This window comes from Arvicola amphibius, chromosome 18, assembly GCF_903992535.2.
Source record: "Arvicola amphibius chromosome 18, mArvAmp1.2, whole genome shotgun sequence".
Lineage (NCBI taxonomy): Eukaryota > Metazoa > Chordata > Mammalia > Rodentia > Cricetidae > Arvicola > Arvicola amphibius.
In genome coordinates, this window is record NC_052064.1 from 31,636,277 (window position 1) to 31,659,330 (window position 23,054).

Here is a 23,054-nt window from a genome sequence, read left to right on the forward strand (position 1 = left end):
GAAACCTTTTATTTTTAACAGGGTCAATTTTTTAACGTAAATAAATCCATCCTATTGGCTTGTGCAACTTAAAAAAAAAAAAAGAACAGAGGAAGACACCAAAAGAAACACTTGGCAACTGTTAGATCAGATGCTGAGGAAACTAAGGGATCTGGTGTGGTGGAGCGTTTGGGAGGGAGCAGGAGAATAGCACTCTGGGGACCAGTCTGGGCTAGAAAAGATCCTGCTTCAAAATAGAAAGGGAAGGAGGGAGGGGGGAGGGAGGGAGGGAGGGAGGGAGGGGGAGGGGAGGGGAGGGGAGGGGAGGGGAGGGGAGGGAAGGGAAGGGAAGGGAAGGAAAAAAGAAAAGAAAAGAAAAGAAAAAAGCTAATGGCTGTCTTAAGGACTTTATGTTTGGACTTGGAAGATAATTAGAGTCTCACCCCATTTTTTCTTGTCCCAGTAGTCTGGTGTCTGCCTGCTTGCCTGCTCGCTGTAATATACTTTAAGAAAACGCTGGAGACCGAGTTATCTGTAAAGGGAGGAGTTTTGTTTTGGCCTGTGACCTTCCTAATGCTGTGACCCTTTCCTATAGTTCCTCGTGTTGGGGTGACCCCCAACCATAAAATCATTTTTGTTGCTACTTCACAAATGTAATTTTGCTACTGTTATGAATTGTAATGTGAATATCAGTGTTTTCCAATGGTCTCGGGTGTGTGCATAGGGGTCATGACCCAGAGGTTGAGAACCGCTGGTCTGGCGGCTGACGCCCAGGATCACAGCTCTTGGTGCGTCAGTTCCCAGTAGAACGTGGAAGGGCATTTGCAGATGGCAGAGGTCGCGGGTCTTCAAGAGCTAGTTCCAGGACAGGCTCCAAAGCTACAGAGAAGGACAGAGAACAAACAGCTTTGCTCTGTGAGGGGCTCCGCTCACCCTGACTGGTCCAGCCCTGGTGGCGTCATCTGTGAAACGTTCATCTCCTGTCCTGCCAGGCAATGGGACGACCAGATGCTGAGCGACGCGTGCCGGTGGGTTCTGGAGGAGATCCGCATCCCAGCAGCAGCCCAGGGCGGCATGGTGGAATACCGACGGACCCTCATCGTCAGCTTGCTCTTCAAATTCTACCTCAAAGTGCGCCGGTGGCTGAACAAAATGGTAAACGGCTTGCTTCCCTGGGCCCGGGGCGTCTGGGTCTGTTCACGGGGACCATGCCCTGCAACGGGGGCTGAGGTGAGGTCCTGCAGCTCCTCCCTCCTGCTCCCTTCAGTCCGGGTCTCAGAAGGGAGCAGCCACGCCGCTCCGTCTGAGGGATACATGCTAACGCGCCAGATGAGGTTGGCAAACTGCATCTTTCCCTCTTTAGAAAAGATTTTCTTGTTGAAGTGAGAAAAAGGATATTTTAATACTTACTAGAACCAAAATGGGAGAATTACGTGCAATCTGCCACCCATATTTAACCTCTGCAAATATTTTAGTGTGGGTCTTTCTAAACTTTTCCTTATAGGGGTGTGTGTGTGCGCGTGCGTGCGTGCGTGTGAAACTGCCTAGTATACTTTGGTTACTTCACTTTTTTTCAGTCATTAAATGTTTTTAATGGTGCCATGACGTGATGGTCACTCGACATGTCCACGGGCTGATGTACCTTAACCTAATCTCTCCAGTGGTGCTTCGCTGGTAGAATTTTTCACGGGCCTGATTTTCAGACATGCAAACTGTTTCCAGTTTTATCGCCTGGCTTACTTTAAAGCAGCGTCCACAGCAGCTGCGTAGACTTTCCCTCGCGTCTGTGGGTGTCCCTCGGGTGAGAGTCTAAGCCAGAAACTGAACCAAGCACAGCAGACAAATGACCACCTCCATGTTTCTCTTAGGACGGAGCAAGCGTTGCTGTGTTGTTTCTGCATTTTGTATCAGCAGCCCCGTGTTCTATACACTTACATATTCTCTCTTGTATTGTTTAACTCATCCAACATAGAGATATCCGATACATAATATATAATCTGCTCAATCTTTTTCTTTCGTGTATTACATATTATTACATAACCCAGGGCCTCAAATACGTTGGTCAAACACGCTATCCCTGAGCGAAAGCCCCAGCTATTACATTCTCTTCTATATTGCCTATGAATGCAACCACTCTAAAAAAAATTCAAAAATCAACCATAAAGTTTAAATAAGCCTACCCTAACTACGTTAGCAGTTTACAATATGTACAATTATTTATTTATATTAATATGAGTTTATTTTATATGTTTTTGTACTTTTTGCAAAGTTGAAAGCATCCTATGCATACATTTACATAACCCATCTTTTTCACTTTCTTATATTCCCTAAACTGTTCCTTTTCTTATTCACGCTTTAAGATATTCTTCCTTATCACAGTGTATTGGCAGGTGTGAAACTTGTCAGTTTAGAAACGGATATCTTTTCTCTTTTACTGAGAATGGATTTTTTTCATACAATATTTTCTGGTTATATTCCTCTCCCCCTACTCCTCTTAGTTTCTCCCCACCTCCCCTCCTATCCAGATCCATAACCTTTCTGCCTCTAGTTAGAAAAAATCATTCAACTAAAGAATTATGTTAAAATAAAATAAATCAGCCGGGCGGTGGTGGCGCACACCTTTAATCCCAGCACTCGGGAGGCAGAGGCAGGCGGATCTCTGTGAGTTCGAGACCAGCCTGGTCTACAAGAGCTAGCTCCAGGACAGGCTCTAAAGCTGCAGAGAAACCCTGTCTCGAAAAACCAAAAAATAAATAAATAAATAAATAAATAAATAAATAAATAAATAAAGCAAAAACAAATCAGAATATGAGAAACAACCAAACAAGGAAAAAAAAAGCCAAAAAGGAAAAAACACACACAGAGATAGAAGCAGAGACACATACATTCCTACACACAGGAATCCTATAAAAACCCAAAACTAGAAGTTATAATATATACACAAAGAATCTGTTAGGCTTTTTTTTTTACCATACCCAGGTATGGTAGCACACCTTTAATTCCAACACTCGGGAGGCAGAGACAGGTGGATCTCTGAATCTGAGGCCAGCCTGGTCTACAGAATGAGCTCCAGGACAGTCAGGGCTACACACAGAAACTCTGTCTCAAAAAAAAAAAATGCCCCAATATTATGAAACAAAGACCCTCCAAAGATGCCATTGATTCCATTTTGTATTGGACGTTCTACTCCTTGGCATTGGTCTACCCTTAGGAGTGGTTTGTATACCCAGTGAGACTTCTTTGGAAAAATCCAAGTTTTCATTGGCACATGACTATCAATTATAGATAACCTCTGGGTTAGGGATGGATGCGTGTGTCTGCTTCTTTCAGCCGTAGGACCCTATCTGGCGTAGACCCGTGCAGGCCCTTGCCACAGTCTCTGTGAGTTCATATGTACATCAGCCCTGTTGTATCCAGAAGGCCTTGGTTCCTTGATGCCCTTCATCCCCTGCCCCTGGCTCTCACACTCTTTCTGCCTGCTCTTCTGCAGAGTTTCCTGAGCTCTGAAGGGAGGGATTTGATGGAGATGATCATATGGCTTTTAGATGGATTACATTTATGGATTTACATATGTTGAACAATCCCTACATTTCTGGGATGAAGCCTACTTTATCATGGTGGATGATCATTTTGATATGGTCTTGAATTTGGTTTGCAAGTATTTTATTGAGAATTTTTGCATCTATGTTCATAAGGGAAATAGGTTTGTAATTCTCTCTTTCTTGGGTCTTTATGTAGTTTAAGTATAAAAGTAACATGGGCAATGTTCTTTCTGTTTCTACTTTGTGGAATAATTTGAGAACTGTTGGAATTAACTCTTTTTTGAAAGTCTGGTATAATTTTGTGCTAAAACCATCTGGACCAGGCTTTTGGGGGGAAAAGGGGTTGAGAGACTTTTGGTTACTTTTTCTATTTCACTATGAGTTTGTTTAATTTGCTTATCTGGTATTGATTTAACTTTGGGAAGTGGTACATATCAAGAAAACTATTTCTTCTAGATTTTCCAATTTGGTGAAGTATAAATTTTTAAAATATGTCCCTATAATTCTCTAGATCTCCTCAGTGTCTGTTGTTATATCCCCCTTTTCATCTCTAATTTTGATAATTTGAATCACCTGCCTCTACCTTTTAATTTGAATAAAGGTTTGCCAATCTTACTGATTTTTTTTTTCAAAGAACCAATTTTTTTCATTGATTCTTTGTATTGTTTTTTTGTTTCTATTTTATTTATTTCATCCCTGAGTTTTATTATATCCTTTGGGTGTAATTTCTTTTGCGATTGTTATTCTAGAGTTTTCAGCTGTGCTCTTAAGTTCCTAGTATGAGATTTTCCGAAGTTTTTAAATGTAGGCATTTAATGTTATGAACTTGCCTCTTAGAACCACCTTCATTGTGCCCCATAAATTTGGGCATGATGTGCTTTCATTTTTATTCAAGTCTAGGAAGTCTTGATTTTCCTTTCTTTATTTCTGTCTTGACCCATTTTTTCATTCAGTAGAGAGTCTTTCAGTTTCCGTGAGTTTGTAAGCTTGTTTCTGTTGTTGTTGTTATCCATTTTAATCCGTGATGATAAGATTGGATGGGGTGTTGTTTCAATTTTCTTTTATGTCTTAATTAGGGTTTCTGTTACTGTGAAATGGCACCATGGGCCACAGCAATTTTTTGTTTTGTCTTTCGAGACAGGACTTCTCTCTGTAACAGCCCTGGATGTCCTGGAACTCCCTCAGTAGACCAGGTTGGCCTCAACCTTATAGAGAATCTGCCTGCCTCTGCTCCCCACTCGGCTGAGTGCTGGGATTAAAGGCATGCACCAACACCTCCCAGCTTGACCACAGCACCTCTTATAAAGAAAATCATTCACTTGAGGCTGACTGACAGTTTCAGAGGTTTAATCTGTTATCGTCATGGTAATAAGCATGGGGACATGCAGGTCGGCGTGGTGCTGGAGAAGGAACTGAGAGTTCCCCATCTTGATCTGCAAGCAGCAGGAGGCACTGTGTGCCACAGCTGACATAGGTTGAACATGCGTGAGACCTCAAAACCCACCTCCTCCAAGTAGGTAATGCACTTCCTCCATGGCCACATCTACTCTAACAAGGCCATACCTCCTAATAGTGCCTCTCTTCATGAGCCAAGGCTTCAAATACACAAAACTATGGGGCATACCTATTGGAACCCCCCCACATTCCGTTCCCTGGCCCCCACAGGCTTGTAGCCATAATACAATGCAAAATGCGTTTAGTCCAACTTCAAAAATCTCCATCATCTACAACAGTCTCAAATGTGTTTAAAAGTCAAAGTTCAAAGTCTCTTCTGAGACTCGTGTAATCTCTTACCTGAAATCCCCTGTATATCAAAATCAAAAACAGAGCACATGCTTCCAACATATAATGGCACAGTATATATGTTACTGTTGCAAATTGAAGGAAAGAGAGGATAGTGAGGAAATACAGGACAAAACGGAACCAAAAACCACCTGGGAAAACTCGAAACTCTGTGTCTTCATGTCTGACGTCAAAACGCTCTTCAGATTTTCAACTCCTTTCAGCTTTGTTGACTACAATATACTTCTTTCTCTTGGACTGGTTCCACTCTCTATTAGAAGCTTTCCTCGGCAGCAACTCTGGCATCTCCAACATCTTGGGTCTCCCTTGTAGTTGGTGCACAGATATTAAAAAGTGGCATATCATCTTGCTGGATTTTTCCTTTGCTCGGCATGTAGTGTCCTTCACTATCTCTTTTGATTAGTTTTGGTTTGAGGTCTATTTTGTCAGATATTAAAATGGCTACACTGGCTTGCTTCTTGGGATAGCTTTCTCCATCCATTTATACTGAGATGACGCCTGTCTTTAACAGTAAGGTGTGTTTCTTGGAGCAAGCAGAAGGATGGGTTCCGCTTTCATATTCAATCTGTTAGTGTGTGTTCTTTTATTGGGGGTAACTGAGACCGTTGATGTTGAGGGTTTTTATAATGTTCCAGAGTTCCTGGATGTTTTGTGCCAGGATATTTTTAGATTTAACATCCTGTCTTTAATGCCTGAGATCCTCTCTTCCACCCCTTGCATTCTGTTGGTTTGGCTCGCCTCTGAGTTTCCTTGATTTTTCATTTCCATATTTCCCTCAGTTGGGATTTGCTTTATTGATTCTATTTTCTGTTTTGTTTGTTGTGTTTTTCATTCTGTCACACTCTTAATGTTTTCAGATATTTCCTTAAGGGATTTTAATCAATTCCTCTTTAAGGACTTCTAACATATTCATAAAAGCTAACATTTGAAGTCCATGTTGCATTTCTCAGGGTCTACTGTGGTAGGGTTGCTCGGCTCTAATGGAGACACTGTCCTGACTGTTACTAATAGTGCTTTCATGCTGGTGTCTAGGCATCAGGACTGGGGTTGATTGGAACTCCAGGTTCTAATTTCCGGATTATCTTTGTTGGGTAGGTATTTCATTTGTTGGTTTCTGTGGCCCTCTCTGGTTCTTGGGGGAGGGTGGTGGCTGTGAGATACCTGGTAGGAAATTCTTCTGGGAACCTGCCAGGTGTGGCCGTTGGGCATTTTAGTTAAATGTGTTTCTAGGTATCAGAGGCTTAGGGATGGAGACGGGCTAACAGGGGGTGGCCGAGGGGATCTGTAGTGGGGACTAAAGCAGGGTGTGCCACCAGCATCTGCTAAGTCCCCTGTGACTGGAGGCAGAGAGGGAGGAGAGGCCATAACAGAAGGCTTGCTACAGAGTTGGGGATGAGGCTGGGAGACTAGGTTTGGAGGAGAAGAGGAAGAGTGAAGATCCAGTCATCGCCTGCTTCCTTGGTGTGTCTGTGGCCGATGTGTGTGGGAGGTGGAGGTCGCTTCCATGGATAGCATCCCTGAACCTTTCTTCCCAGCATCCATAAATATACTACTACAGAATCATTTCTCATAATTTTGTATCCAAATTTACCACGATGTCCCTGTATTTACTTTAATTCTGTTTTCTTCATTGTCATCAAGACATACTTTATTCAAGCACTCAAAAGGAGACCTCGCGAATACTTAACGAAGCTAGTGTTCCCTTCTCTGAGGGCCTGAATGGGCATGGTATGTCCACTTGCTCAGGGAACTTGAGGTTCTGGGCTCTCTCAGCCAAGCCAAGATCTTAAACATAAGATTGGATCATTCAATCTATTTATTTATTATTTGTTTTAGTGTGTGTGCGTCTCTGTGTGTGTATGTGTGTATGTATGTGTGTGTGTCTGTGTGTGTGTCTGTGTGTGTCGGTGTGTGTATATGTGTGTCTGTATGTGTGTGTCTTTGTGTGTGTCTGTGTGTGTCTGTATGTGTGTGTGTCTGTGTGTGTATGTGTGTATGTGTGTCTGTGTGTGTGTCTGTGTGTGTCTGTGTGTAGGTTAGAGGACAGCTTTCAGAAGTCAGTCCTCTCCTTCTGCTAGGTTCCAGGGGTCAAGCTCACCATCAGGTTTAATGGCAAATGCCTTGACCTGCCGAACCATCTCATGAGCCTGGGTCACTCTGTCTCTCTACACTTGTTTCTCGAGTCGGTGGCTCAGACTGTAAAACTGAACGCAGAGTAACTTTTTCAGGATCCCCAGAAGTTTCCTGACATTCCAGAAAAGTTCGTGAGTGCTCTGGACGACTTCCCCATAGAAACTCCCCAAGGAATTCAGATGTTCCAGGTGGGTAGGGCTGTTTTTTTTAATCGATACATTCAGATAAGACATGTTATATTCATGCGCCTCTCTTTTCAATAACTTCATTATGAGTAAATATATAGTCTTATTTTAAAAAAAAAGCCAGCCAAAGTCATGTATGGTCAGATATATACAGATTGCATGGTTTGTCAAGGCTGCTCGAGGAATTAGAGTCTTAATCTTGAGTCTCTACTTTTTTTCAGGCTTGTTACCTAAAATTCTGCTTTACTTTGTGGATCTCTGACCTTCCTTTAAATTCTTACTCCGCATTAAGCGTGTTTCCAAGCCCTTCCTTGCTTTGCTACAGTCATTCCGAATCTCCCAGGACCTTGGCTATTTTCATTACGCCTTTTTTGGTTGTGTAAATTATGCTTTATTGCAAGCCGAAGTAGAACATGTTATTTTGATATGTATTTCTGTGTATGTTCTAATTCCTTAGTTAGGGCTGAAGAATTCTTGAGGGCACAAACGCTGTCTTCTTTACAGAAGGGTATTGCAACCAGAATAGATCCCTTACCGTACACTTGAGAGATATTTACTGATCTCCATTTACCGACTTGATTAACTAGTTGCCTCTAGTTTTTCTTGACTGTAAGCAAGCCAAACACAGCAGACCCAGTGGTCAGGTCTGAGGTCAAATATCTTGCCTTCTTTCCTCACAGTGTGTGGATCCCAACCAACCCCAGCAAGACCCGGTGGGGCACCCGGTCATGCACCAGTCGGCCATTAAACACGCCACAGGAGAAGCTATCTTTATCGATGACATGCCTCCCCTGGACCAAGAACTCTTCCTTGCTGTCGTCACCAGTACCAGGGCCCATGCAAAGATCACGTAAGGAAAGGCACAGTGATGCCATCAGCTACTAAAATGTGTTCACTATTTCACACTCAAATTGAGAGCTTATTACACATTGAAGTCAATTTGGGATAACCATCTCTTCTGGGTGAGAAGCGGCCGTTTTTAAGGCATAGTTATAAGTGATCTATGGGCTAAAGCTAGAACACCTGCCAATGTTTTTCAGCCGAGACTGTAACGCTGTGATTTAGTTCTGGTGCTCATCATAGAGTTCCCTGTCTGACTGTGATCTTTCTTCTGCAACCTTGTTATCCTCCCGTGTTCTTCCTCCCAGATCACTGGATGCGTCCGAAGCCCTGGCGTGTCCCGGTGTGGTTGACGTGATTACGGCTGAGGACGTTCCGGGAGATAATAACCACAGTGGAGAAATTTTCTACGCACAGGATGAGGTGTGTGGTCTGTGACCTCATACTCTGCTCCAACGTCCAAAGCGGTGGTTGTGGCTACAACATCTAGAGCTTCATTTGCTAGAAGCCCCGGGGTGGCCTCGGTCATTCTCCCCGTCCCTCTGAGCTCTTGACTCACCTGGAGACTCTTGACAAAAAGCCTGAAGTCCTCTCAAGGAAGGCTTCTAACCATTGAGAAAGTCACCTAAGCAACAGAAAGGATAAGATACTGAGAGGAAGAAGAATTACAGGACGACTGGGTCACTCTGTGGGAACAAGGAGGAAGGTGGGCAGAGACAACAGAGGGCAGATCCATGAACTCAAGTAGCTACTTTCTGGGCATGTGCAGCTTTGATCAGTTCCACCCAAGCCGATGTTTGACTTTCATGAGGATAAAAGGTCTTCCTAAGCCAGGTGCAGTGGCGCACGCCTTTCATCCCAGCACTCGGGAGGCAGAGGCAGGCAGATCTGAGTTCAAGGCCAGCCTGGTCTACAGAGGGAGCTCCCGGATGGTCAGGGCTACACAGAGAAACCCTGTCAAATAAAAACAAAGAAAGAAAATGATCTCCCTTTTGGTCACTAAGACATCAGTAGGCAGTGTAAGAATGTGGAGCGCTAATTCCTTTTGGAAAAGCTATGCTTTGTTTTTGGCTTTGTTTTGAGACAGGATGTCATGTGTCCCAGGCTGGCCTTGAACTCACTATAGAGCCCAGGTGCTCCACACACCTAGTTTACGTGGCGCTGAAGATCTGACCCAGGTCTTCACGTATGCTAGGCAAGCACTGTCCCAACTGAGCCGCCGCGTCTCCAGTCTGTTTTAACTAACAACGCGTGGCTTTCCTGCAGGTCATTTGCGTGGGCCAGATTGTCTGTGCCGTGGCTGCGGATACCTATGCCCACGCGAAAGAAGCAGCTAAGCGAGTGAGGATTGCTTATGACGACATAGAGCCAGCGATTATCACAATAGAGGTAGATCATCGCCATCTTCTGGGATAACCGGGGAGGCATATTCAACAAATTCAATCAGCGAGTCATGTAATAAAATAATTTATGCTTCTACTATAATTTAGCCAGTGTCACCTGTAGGTTTAGAGTACAGTCCCCAGTAACCTTTCTACACCTCAAGTCAGGCTGTCCTGTCTAAACCCCCTCTTCTCCCCAGCCCCTCTGCAGGGATCTGCACAAAGGAAGCACCCTGTATCCACTTCTCCCGTGGCCTCTGACCACGGCCTAGCTTGAGAATACAGACAGTTAACGCCAGAAAAATGACTTCCTGCCCACAGGCAGTGAGTGGGACAGTCTAGAGCCCTGTGGAATTCGTGAAAGTCACAACACTTGCCAGCTACTGGGCACCCTGCCTCTCTGCATGGTCTCTGGTTACACACAGATGCACAAGCGCTGGGGACAGACCACTTGGGTTAATACTGCGAGTCCTGCCTTATACAGGCTCTGAGCAGTGATAGTTGTCTAAATCGGTTCCTGAAGGCTCAACTCTACGGCAGCCTCCAATTGTCTTGCTGTGTAACGCTCTGACGGAGCAGAAGCGTGAAATTCAGAGAGGGGCAGACGGCTCATTAGAATAAAAAAAAATATGATTTTATTTCTGTTTCACCTTCCACTGCAGCAAGCCCTAGAACACAATTCCTTTCTGTCGTCTGAGAAAAAAATTGAGCAAGGAAATGTGGAATATGCCTTCGAACATGTGGACCAAGTCATTGAAGGTACGTATGGCCGTCAGCAGCCAGGAAGAGGAGGCAGCTTCTGAAAGCGGGAAGCTCGTCTGGCTTGAGAAAACGGAAAGTCTCTGAACAGAACCTAAAATGACAATCAGGTCCTAACTTTACGTATTTTACATAGATACAAAGCTGTGTAAATACTTCATGCATCAACATACACAATATCTCCAGTGCCCAGAAACCACACACACACAGAGACACAGACACACACGCGTGTAATAAAAACTGAATAAAATGTTCAAAATTTGCCACGCTAGCATAGGGATTACTTTTAACTGAAGGCAACTGAGAAAAAAATAGACACAGGAAGAAGCTACATTTCCCTATCCATATAAAAGAAGGGTCTAAGGTTCCCTCGGCCTGTGGGTCCTCTCTCATACCAGGACGGGCAGAACACAAGACATGTCCAGACTCTAACATCACAGAGGAGAAGACCCTGGGGCAGTCTGCACAGCAACCTCACTAAGACAAGCCTTCTCTGCCATTAGGGTCCTCACATGCTCTTCTCCCTGTATGTTACCATATCCAGATGCTCAAAACTCCTGCCGTGTGTTTATATACGTCTCCAGACATCTGTTTTCATTATCAAAACGGCAAATAGGCCTCCAGGCCTGATCACCTCTGGGATGTTTGCTTTCATCTCTGTCAGTGCCCATCTCCCACCCCAATGTACGCCCAGGAAGAAAACTCCAGTGGGGAAAAAAGAGTCAGCAGAATGCATGCTTACAGTGACGTTAGATTTAGCCCGTGCACTCTGGAAGTAAAGTAGGGGAAGAAGGCTTTTTTTTTTTTTTAACAAGAAAGAGGATTTTTTTAATTGATTCTTTTAGTTAGCACTTAAAATAATGGGTTTTGCTACACTGTCCTTGCTTATGTTCTTATTCCATCACCACGACCCTCCCATCCATCCTCTCCTCCTCTCTGGCTTCCTACCTTTCAGGGCAGGGAGGGTGTGCACATGTGTGCCGTGTGTGCGTGTGTGCGTGCCATGTGTGTGCATGAGTATGTGCGTCTGTGCTTATGTGTGTGTCTGTGTGTGCGTGTGTGTGCACGCGTGTGTGTGCATGAGTATGTGTGTCTGTGCTCATGTGTGTGCATGAGTGTGTGTGTGTGCGTGCGCATGTGTATGTGTGCGTGTGTGTGTGTGAGTGTGTGTGTGTGTGTTGTTAAATCTAAATTCTGCATGCGAGAGATCGCATGCTGTGTTTTGTACTTGCTCAGAGCAGCACCGCAGGACTCACCCTCCATGGTCCCGATAAACAATTTTAAATAAACATCTTTCGACCTGTGACAGTGCTGATGACTTATTTTAGCACAGAAGTCTCTCGGTTGATTATACAGTAAAAACACTGTCTTCTAGTATTTACATTGCGGACAGATACATCTAACGTGGTGCACAGCGTGGTGAGATATACTGAACCTAACTCAGGCATTATCCCACCATGTCACCTAACTCAGACATGTGGCATTATCTCACCCGCTAATGTCGCCTAATTCAAGTGGACCGTCTTAGTGTTGTTTTAGCTTGCATATTTTTGCAGCAGAGAACATTGGGTTTAAAACTTTGGACAAATTCACCTACCAGGTTGACAGCTGAGCCTGGGTAGGTAGCCAGACTAGTCTCGGGTTCAGCATACAACAAGCCTAACCACCTCACTAAACAGATGGGAACCAAGACCAAGAGAGGCAAAGTGACTAACCCAGGCCCGCTCAACCGACTGGGTACAGACAGCAAAGGTCTTTTTTTTTTTTTTTTTTTTTTTTGGTTTTTCGAGACAGGGTTTCTCTGTAGCTTTGGAGCCTGTCCTGGAACTAGCTCTTGTAGACCAGGCTGGTCTCGAACTCACAGAGATCCGCCTGCCTCTGCCTCCCGAGTGCTGGGATTAAAGGCGTGCGCCACCGCCGCCCGGCAGCAAAGGTCTTTTAACTCAATGGTATTGATGCCCAGCTCCACAGGTTAGTGCAAATCACTTTTTCCCGTCTTCATTTTATTTTATGTGCATGGGTGTTTTACCTACACGTATGTCTAACCGACATGTGTGTGCCTGTGGTTGAAGGCGACAGAGAGGGAATAGGATCCTCTAAAGGAGGCCTTAGAGAGGGCCTTGAGCCGCCACGCCGAGTGCTGGGAATTGAACCAGGTCCTTTGCCAGAACGGCCAGCGCTCTTAACCACTGGGCCATCTCTCCAGTCTCCTAATGTCAATCACTGCTCACAAACAGAACACTCAAAGAGCTCCCACACTGAAACCTGTGTCTAAGCGTTGTCCTGTGTGTTTGCTTTTCAGGTGAGATCCACGTGGAAGGCCAGGAACATTTCTACATGGAAACGCAAAGTATCCTGGCTATCCCGCAAGCTGAGGACAAAGAGATGGTGTTACACTTAGGGACACAGTTCCCAACCCACGTTCAGGTAACAGGGGCGTTGTAGAGACCCTGGGATAAGCTTCTCTGCACTCCTGCCTCTCAATTCCCTGCATACTTGACACGGACTGAAAATCACCATGATAAACACGGGACAGGGACCTTTAAAAGTCATCAGAAAATCTTGCGACGTGCCAAGGTATAAGACAAGGTCCGTCTTTCCCTGTCAAACAAATAACAGTGTGACAATCCCAGGGAAGTCAAGTCTGGGTGTCGTACCGGAGCTTCCCAGTGTGGTCCTCCTATGTGAATATACCCATGCGTCATGGTTCAGTTCATGGGCAAAGCAATTGCATTCTCAAAGCATTTGAGCTGGCTCAAAAGGCAGTACCTAAACTCTAGTCCTGCAATAGTGGTTGATACTGAAGCAACCAATCTACCCAGGGACTGAAAAAAAAAACCTTCTGATGTCCTTTTCTCAAAATGGAGTCATTGACCCTAGTGTAGTGCCAAGCCCGAGGAGATAGTTGAAGTTTCTATCAGAGAAAAGGATCATAAGAAGCATTGCTGGGGCAAAGAGCTGAGGGTTCTCTGGTAGCGTGCAGGGGAGCTGACTCCCAGCATCCTGATGAGGTGGCTGTGGTTCAGAAGGAAGCTATCAGTCTCCATTCGAGGCAATGGAGAGGCAATGGCCTTGCCTCTGAGCACAGATAGGGCTGTGGCCTCCTCAGTTTCCAGTTTTGAAGCAGAGGCAGCTTTACCCTCAAGCAGCTGGGTGAGCTCTTGACAGTTGCTGAGCACCAATAGCCCTTCTTGTAAACTGCAGAAAGTAATCAAGGTCACCTCTGATGCCCCCGGTTGGGAGCTCCGGGACCACAAAGGCCAAGACCACCATTGTCATCTACCACCGAGACCTCCTGGCTACACTCAGTTCCACAGCAGCGGGCATGCCCCTAGGCACTAGGCACCCACAGGCTACCATAGTCCAGGCAGCAACAAAAACCACCCCAGGAGGGGATTGAGTGGGTATTTGGACAAAGAAACTACGTAAATGATTAGTAAACCTAAGATGTCCACTGTCATCAGCAACCAAGAAAAGCCAAATCAAAGCCACCCACTAGGATGGTTATGATTAAAAAAAAAAAAAAAAAAAAAAAAAAAAGATGGCAGTGTTTGGAAGAATGCAGAGAAATTGGAACCTCTATAAACTGCCAACAGACATGAAAAAATGTGCTATAGGCAGAGTTTTCTGTATCCCAGCAGCCACTCCCAAATAACCACACAGAGACTTTTATTAACTATGAATGCTCACGCTGATAGCTTAGGTTTGTTTTTAGCTAGCATTTCTATTAATCTATGTGCTGCCCCGAGGCTCATCTACCTCATGTACGTCCTTCCCATCCTGCTTGCTCTGCTTCTCACGGGATCTCCTCAGACTCCACCCTTCTTCTTCCCAGCATTCTCTCTGCCCTGAAAAAATCCCTCCTAGTTATGGGCCAGTGAGCTTTTTATTAACCAGTGAGGGTAACACATATTTACAGTGGACAAAGATTGCCCCACAGCACGTTTGCCTTGGAATACAGTTCAGCAGTCTCTTGAGATGCTGGAAAGAGAGTGGCCATGTAACCCAGCAGTTCCGTGACTAAGTATGCAGCCGAGAGAAATAAAAGCATGCCTGTGAAGACATGCACATCTAACACCTTGCGTGCTAATTTAAACATTTTTAATTTTAAAGATTTAGACACACGTCCATAACAGCTTTACTTACAAGAGTCTAAAGTGGAAACAACCCAATGTCCATTAACTGACGACAAGGAAAAAATATTTATATCCCGTACAGTGGAATATTATTCATCCATAAAAAGAAAGATGCTAAGTGAATCAAGAAATCAGTCACAAAGACCACATACTGTATAGCCCTGCTGTGTGACCTGTCTGTAGAGACAGGACACAGTCTCCAGGCTGCCGGTTACTGAGAGGTTAACAGAAAATTAGGAGTGGCTGCCTGATGGATCGAGGTATGGAATTTCTGGACTAGACTATGGTGGCTCCAATTGTATCAATGGAGGTGTTGGTTGGACTGGAGCATCCAAACAGCACACGCACAAGAAGGTAAACCATTCACTTACACTTAAGTGGCCACGGGGCTCTCTCTTGCAGGAGTTCGTGTCTGCAGCATTAAAGGTCCCACGGAGCAGAATTGCCTGCCACATGAAAAGAGCCGGAGGAGCATTTGGAGGCAAAGTGACCAAGCCCGCTCTACTGGGAGCTGTCGCTGCTGTGGCCGCCACCAAGTAAGCAGCCCAGGAACCTCTGTAACGTCAGCGATCTTAGTTGCGTGAGCCCTTCCAACCCCACACCCCACCTCTCAGCCTGTACTTTAGCTGAAGCTGGCGGGATGGACAGTTAGACCCCAGCCTTACAGCAGCTTGTTCTGAAGCCAGCTGCACGCTGCCCGTGTTCCCTTAGCCTCTGCCCCTCTAATTAGAAAGCAAACCCTGTTGCTGGTCTGTCTGGGAAACATTGTAACTACCAACACCAACTAAGACAGCACCCACCCAGGCAAACTCACAGGCTGCTGATACAGAAGGGGAATCTGCGAGAATCTTAGCTTGTTTGTATTCTCCAGCTATAGAGAGGGTCTCCTCGAATGAACACAGCAGCTTGGCTGGAGCTGGAAGCCAGAGTCCTGAATGAACACTTTACAAGAGGGGTCACTGGCGTCTCCAGAACAATAGACCTCCACTTTTAGCCTCAGAAATCCCCTCACAGCGATGTGTGAATGCCCCTATTATTATCTGAAAGTGACATTCAGAACAAAACCTTTTTTATGCATACAACTGCAAAATGATCATGGGACTCATTTCTATAACATGCAAACCAGCCAGGCACTTTAATCCCAGAATTTAAGAGGCAGAGACAGAAGCAAAAAGCAGGTGCATCTCTGAGAGTTCCAGGCCGGCCAGGGCTATGTAATAAAATCCTGCCTCAAGAAAGAAAAAGGAAACCAGGCGGCGGTGGTACACGTCTTTAATCCCAGCCCTCAGGAGACAGAGGCAGGCAGGACTCTGTGAGCTCAAGGCTAGCCTGGTCTACAAAGCAAGCTCAAAAAAAAAAAAAAAAACAAAGAAGGAATGAAGGAAATGGGAGTAATTTATAACCAAATATTGTATCATCATACTATGCAAATATTCAGTTGACTAAACCAGAATAATTGTTTTAATTTCAATCTGCACACTACTTCCAAGACGTCATCTAGGACAAATTATTACTATCCATGTAAAACCACTGAACTAATTACTTCAAGACTCCTTCCTCTCCCCATCTTGTGTGTCTACTACTCGTTGGAGAACGAGGCTTCTATAACGGAGTCATTTCCCACAGGACTGGCCGCCCAATCCGCTTTATCCTAGAGCGTAGCACTGACATGCTGATAACCGCTGGCCGACACCCGCTCCTGGGGAAATACAAAGTGAGTGAGACCCACAAACTCAGCAGTCTGCCTAAGAACCTGTCCTCTGCCAAGCGACCCATGTTAAGCGACCGTGCCTGGCTGCTACACCTCTTAAAAGGTCTGCCTAAAACAGGCAGACCCTCCTGGGTCGCATTAGGATAACGTTTCCCTGGCGATTGTCACAGCCGACCTCAGCACGGGCTTAAGCATAGGCTGACAACTATGGTGGGGGGTGTCTGTGCCCAGCACAGTATGACTGCCAGGAAAGACTGCTGAGAAAGTTGCCTTCCTTGTACCCCTTTGAAGATCGGGTTCATGAATAACGGGGAGATCAAGGCTGCTGACGTGGAGTATTACATCAATGGAGGATGCACCCCTGATGAGTCTGAGATGGTAAATACACTTCCCGGCGGCGGGGCCGGGGGAGGGGGAGGAAGCCCGTGGTCCTTACCTTAGCTGCACAAACCCTTGTCTTATAGCTAACCTGTTCTGCAAAGGGTTTGCTCTGAAGATAAAATTCAAGTCAGTGGCTTGGGATCTCGATGACAGAGGAAATGTTAACATTTTTGTTTCAATCCAGGTGATAGAGTTCATTGTGCTGAAATCTGAAAATGCATATTCTATCCCAAATTTCCGGTGCCGGGGCAGGGCTTGCAAAACTAACTTACCGTCTAACACAGCCTTCCGAGGATTCGGCTTCCCTCAGGCGACAGTAGTAGTGGAAGCTTACGTAACCGCGGTGGCGTCCAAATGTAACCTACTCCCTGAAGAGGTGAGCAACTGGAACCCTGCTAGTAGACCCCTGAAGATACCGCTTGGGCTGTATCTCGAGTTCCTCCAATTTCTATGTATGGTTTCAAGAAAATACAACACATTGTTCATGATCAGTTGATCTACTGTAATACGGTCAAAACCTGTAGCTTCAAGCAATGGCACTCTTTCTTTTGATTCTGTGAATCTCTTGTGGGCTTTTCTGGTCTGGACCAGCTCATTGGATGCTCAATGGTTCAAGATGGCTTTATTGACATTTCTGATGAGTATTTGACCGGCTTATCTGACTGTGACTTATTTGAGACCGTGTTCCCCAGTCTCTCATCCTTCAGTCAGCTAGCCCTGATTCACTCTCATGGAGGGAGGGGTATTGCAGAGTTCCCAAAGGCTTCAGGTAAGCGGCATGCCCTAAGCCACAAACACTTTTCAACCCTCTGTCTATATCACGATGTGTGGTCCCATCCTGCCAAAGTCAGTCCAGAGTCCGTGTGAAACTCTACCAGAAATTGAGGAGGAGGATCGCAGCCTTTTTGTGCAGCATCCGGCCACAGTTGAAGGCTTTGAAGGGAGACAGAGACATAACTCAGTGCACGAGGTCTAGTCTGGCATGGGCAAGACTCTAAAGAGGTCAAGTAGGAATAATTGGGAGTAATTAAGATTTAAACTAGAGCCTGGAGCACATGAAATATTCATTGGTAGTCTCTGTTGGCTTTTTTATTGTTATCATTGTTAACATATAATTTGCATATTTATATACTTGGGTTTTTTTTTTTTTTTTAGTTTTTTGCTTTTTGTTTGTTTGGTTGGTTTGTTTTTTTTGTGACAGTGCTTCTCTGTGTAGCCCTGGCTGCTCTGGAACTCACTCTGTAGACCAGGCTGACCTCGAACTCATAGAGATCCGCCTGCCTCTGCCTCCCTAGTGTTGGGATTAAAGGTGTGCGCCACCATCACCTGACTCTTGAGGGTTTTTTTTTTTTTGACAGACTTTCTCCATATCAGACATGTAACAACAACAAAAAAAAAAAAAAACAACGCCTGCATGTTCTCACCTTGTAGGTTAAAGAAATAAACATGTACAAGCGAACTAGCAAGACAGCCTATAAGCAGACATTTAACCCAGAGCCCTTGCGAAGATGCTGGAAGGAATGTCTGGAGAAGTCCTCGTTCTATGCTAGGAAGCAGGCTGCAGAGGAATTTAACAAAAAGAATTATTGGAAGAAGAGGGGGCTTGCTGTCATCCCCATGAAGTACAGTATTGGGATGCCTATAGCCTTCTACAATCAGGTAAGGCAGAATAGCTATGTCCTCCACAAACTCCTCTGTCTCCAAACGCCTGGCTCTCTGAAAGGGGCCCATGCAGAAGGAAGGGAATGATAAGCGATTGTGCTGTCCCTCACTGGAGACAAAGAAATGAAGGGCAGTTAGTTCCTTTAGCAGGAGAGAGCAGGGACAAGGGCTGGGCCCATGGATATTGGGACAGACGTTTGGGATGCAGTATGCAGGGCCTTGGAAAGCATCCACAATAAGGTCCTGGTGGAGAGATCCGTTGAGGAGCCACACCTGGACCTGAGTACTGGAAAGTCAGGCCAAGTTTCAAGAGTGAACTCGGATAAACAAAGAGATCCATTTCTTGCTCCCTCTCCAGTTTCGCCGTGACTGGCTTCTCACGGAGTTCAAGTTCTAATTTGATCTTTTGCTTTCAACCCCCATTAACACTTTCTCACGCGCTAGGCACCTGGGTTTGGCCAACTATCCCCCTCTCTAGGCTCCCAGTCCCCCATCGACAAAGTGAAGAATGCAGACCAAATCAATGGGTCCCCAACCTGACCATTGTTAACATCACGTGAGGGAGCTTGTTAAACCTGGGTATCCAGGCTACACTGCCAGCTGTGGCTGAGCAGGACTAATTACCTTGGGAGACATGCTCCTCCCCTACCCACCATCGCTGTAAAAGAAACCCTTTGGAAAGCAGAAAACATCTCCAGGTCCTCCTGGCACCCCGAAGGAGTGTGCCTGGAAATGTACTCGTCTGGGTTCTAGTCGGGCATGTCAAGTTAAAGAGGGAACCGTGAAGCGTGGTCCAGGTTGAGGCCCTGAAGAGACAGGTGCTGAGGACGGAGGGAGGGGGGAATGCACACATTCACACACCTAGGTTGATGGTTTCAGAACCAGGGTGTCTTGCAAGGGGTTGTCCACGGCTCTCTTATCCGCAATGAGAGACGAGAAGCTGGTTAAACCAAAGGAAGTGGTTCATCCAGCAACCTTGGGTAAACCCACAACACTTGGTTGGCTCTTCTCGGTTTCCAAACTGGTGCGATGGTTGTTTCTCCCAGGCTGCTGCTCTGGTCCACATCTACTTGGATGGCTCAGTTCTGCTGACTCACGGGGGCTGTGAGCTGGGACAAGGCCTGTACACCAAAATGATTCAGGTGAGACAAGCCTTTGTGCTCCCCATTGTGAAGGGTATCGGATCGTGCAGGCGCCAGGCCAGTTATTCCCATGTTGAGTCAGAGAGAGCCCACACACTACACACACAAGCCAATTGTAAGACTCATTCTGTCTTGCAGGGATGCAAAAAAATGCAAGGGGATGAGGGAAGGGAGCTAAAACAAAGGAAATTTGATATCATTCTTCCTGCATTAAAAGAATTGAGTCTGTGGGTCTTTGGAGGGGGAAATATCAGTCTCCAAAGATAAAACTTTTTAAATTCGTGTGGTGAATACTCAAGCAATGAGGTGTTTGTTCAGATCCTCCATTAACAAGACTGCTTCACCTGGTGAAAACCTCAGCTCTTGAGAGTTCACCGCTGTGAGGCTGAAACCTGAGCTCGCTGCAGGCACCACTGCCAATCTGCCTGGAGGTCTGGGCAAGCCAAGCACCTTCTGTTGTGAAGTGAGTGGTGGAGGAAGGAGGGGGAAGAGTCTACATCCTACTTAGGTATTCACAGGGCCTGCCACTGTCCCACAGATAACTCAGAGAATCTCCCTACAAGATCATCGCAGTGGGAAGCTTTCCTTTCTTTGCCTTAATGTGAGACAGCAATTGTTGGATATGACGTTTGAATTAGATGTGTATATGGTAGGTGGAGGGGGCACAAATGGTCACACAGCGTAAAGGCGTGTGGGCGAAGACCCACAAACCCACAGCGTTAGATGTTCACCTAAACCACTACTTCCTGACGTTGTATGTGTGAGTGTATGTGAGTGTATATGAGTATGTGTGAGAGAGAGAGTGTATATGTGAGTGTATATGTGTATGAGTGTGTATGAGTGTACGTAAGCATATGTATGAGTGTGTGTGTGAGTGTGTGTGTGTGAGAGAGAATGTGTGAGTGTATATGTGTTAAGAGCGTGTGCGTGAGCATATATCAGTGTGTGAGTGTATGAGTCTGTGTCAGCATATGTATGAGAGTCTGTATATGAGTGTGTGTAAGTGTGTGAGTGTATATTGTGTGAGTGTGTGTGAAAGTATATGAGTGTTGCAAGTATATGTATGAAAGTGTGTGTGTGTGAGTGTGTGTGAGTGTGTGTAAGTGTATATGTTTGTGAAAGTGTGCAAGTGTATATGTGTATGAGTGAGTGAGTGTGTATGTGAGTGTGTGTGAGTGTATGTTGTGTGTGTAATGTAAGTGTATATTTAATGTACGTGTATATGTAATATAAGTGTATATGTCTATGAGTGTGTCTGAGTATGTATATGAGTGTGTGTGAGTGTATGTGTGTGTATGTGTGTGAGTATATGTTTGTGAGTGTGTGTGTGTATAAGTGTGTGAGTGTGTGTGAGAATGTATATGTGTGTGAGAGAGTATGTGTGCATGTGTGTGCACACGTGTGCACACCATCACAGTGAAGATCAGAAGGCAGTGGGTAGAGAATCAGGTCTCTCCTTCTACCCTATGAGTTTCTGGGAACACAGGTTGTCTAGCTTGGCAGCCGGCATCCTTACCCACTGAGTCATCCTGCCAGCCCTAAGACATGGCTGGTTGATTAGTCGGTCAGTTGGTTTCTAATGTGTATGAAAAAAAATGCTATCAATAAGAAACAACTTCCCCGTGAGAAATAGAGAGAAGACAAATTCCTTAAAAATAAATATGATTTGATAAAGTTCTTAGAACTAGAAAACCACACAGCGTTCTAGAACCCTCTCTGGCCTCCATCCTTCCTTACAGCCTGTGAAGTGTCTCTGAGGACAGCAGCCAGCTAATTCATCTGTAGATAAGCAGAAGGCACAGAGCGTCACGGCAGCCTCCTCGTGCCCTCTAAACCCCGCATGCCGTGGCCATACCATTGCATGGCTTCCCCAAAGCAAGCACCCAAGGAGGCACAGAAAAGCTGTTTAGTAACCATCTGTCTCAGAAGAGGAGTTTGTCCTTGACAGTGCCATTTAAAACGGAGACTCGGCATCTGTCCCTGTAGCAAGGCAGCCAGGCTTCACGCTGGCTCTAGGAAGTATGTCAGCTTTTCACTTGGAAGAGGGCTTCAGGACAATAAAGCGAACGCTATTTCGTTCCGTCTCCGGCAGGTGGCTAGTCGCGAGCTCAACATCCCACAGTCCTACGTGCACCTGTCGGAAACCAGCACCATCACGGTGCCCAACGCTGTCTTCACCGCGGGCTCCTTGGGGACAGACGTCAACGGGAAGGCCGTCCAGGTGATTTTTCTTTCGTTTCTCAACCGCCAAGCACTGTGGTGAGGGGGCCTTGCTACACTTGGTCTTTGGGATTAAAGGTGTGCGCCGCCACCACCCGGTGCCTTACACTTGTTCTGTTATTGGGGCTGAGACAGAAGTAACGAGTGGCCAAGTTCTAGTCCACTCAGCAGATTCCGGCAGAACTGAGGCTCCGTGTCAAGGTTTCTGGGGATGTTTGGTGCTTTCTCTGCATGGGCTGTTGACCATGACCCGTGTTTTGTCTCAAGAGCCTTCCTTTGCCTTCTGTCAGAATCCCTCTTGCCCCAGGACAGCAGGGCAATGCAGGCAGGTTCCACTTTGGCTTCATGAAGAGTTTGGGCCAAATAGTTAATCTCTTTAGAAACCCATTTCCTTTTCTGGAAAACTCTAGAAAACTCTAGAAAGGCACCCTCAAAGATCATCTCTACAGAATAACCACACCTGGATGGAAAGGGGTGTTTCTAGACTGCCTGGTGCTGGGCGGTGGTGGTACATGCCTTTAATCCCAGCACTTGGGAAGTGAGGCCAGAGGATCTCTGTGAGTTCAAGGCCAGCCTGGTCTACAAGAGCTAGTTCCAGGACAGGCTCTAAAGCTACAGAGAAACCCTGTCTCGAAAGACCAAAACCAAACCAAACCAAACCAAACCAGACTGACCAGTGTCTCCATGTATCATAAGAACCATGGCTTTCCAGAATATGCTCCTCAGGACAGGGGCTCCGGAAAGTATTGTGGGTATAGAAGAAAAAGCAAAGGTTTTCTGGTCACTGTGTTTGGATAGTTTCATTCCCATCCCACTCAAAGAGGCCTATGATGCCTGCCTGCACATTAAAGGCTCTGATAGGTCCTACAGTCCACACACCTATTAACATTGTCTGGCTGCTCTCCTAAGCTTATTTAACCATAAAAGCATTTTAATTAGTATCATCCTTCTTAATAGCCATGGAATCAATGCCCTGGGAAATTCCAGTTTTGCTAAGACCATGTGGTTACCGCTTTCATTTTGCACCTTCCATTCTGACATAAATGTAGATGTTGTGTGGTTATGGTCAGATCATCTTTGACACTAAATGAAGTTTTTCCTCTGGAGCCCCAAACTGCAAACTGTGCAGCAGAAGTCTTTCTGCACCCCCCTCTGCCTCTGCTGGCTCCAACAGAAATG

General features: G+C 45.6%; 1 protein-coding gene across 3 annotated transcripts in view; it reads left to right on the forward strand.

Moving 5' to 3' along the window:
- The window catches only part of LOC119803866 (aldehyde oxidase 4), a 60,361-nt gene that overhangs the window by 28,819 nt on the left and 8,488 nt on the right, over nucleotides 1-23,054 (forward strand). For all 3 annotated transcript variants that reach the window (XM_038315315.1, XM_038315316.1, XM_038315317.1), the window contains 14 exons: nucleotides 972-1,134; nucleotides 7,553-7,645; nucleotides 8,323-8,492; nucleotides 8,791-8,905; nucleotides 9,749-9,871; nucleotides 10,527-10,623; nucleotides 12,926-13,050; nucleotides 15,162-15,295; nucleotides 16,386-16,473; nucleotides 16,762-16,848; nucleotides 17,036-17,227; nucleotides 18,283-18,510; nucleotides 19,560-19,655; nucleotides 21,748-21,876. In XM_038315315.1, the coding sequence (XP_038171243.1) occupies nucleotides 972-1,134; nucleotides 7,553-7,645; nucleotides 8,323-8,492; nucleotides 8,791-8,905; nucleotides 9,749-9,871; nucleotides 10,527-10,623; nucleotides 12,926-13,050; nucleotides 15,162-15,295; nucleotides 16,386-16,473; nucleotides 16,762-16,848; nucleotides 17,036-17,227; nucleotides 18,283-18,510; nucleotides 19,560-19,655; nucleotides 21,748-21,876 (1,840 nt within the window). The remainder of the gene's footprint in view (nucleotides 1-971; nucleotides 1,135-7,552; nucleotides 7,646-8,322; nucleotides 8,493-8,790; nucleotides 8,906-9,748; nucleotides 9,872-10,526; nucleotides 10,624-12,925; nucleotides 13,051-15,161; nucleotides 15,296-16,385; nucleotides 16,474-16,761; nucleotides 16,849-17,035; nucleotides 17,228-18,282; nucleotides 18,511-19,559; nucleotides 19,656-21,747; nucleotides 21,877-23,054) is intronic.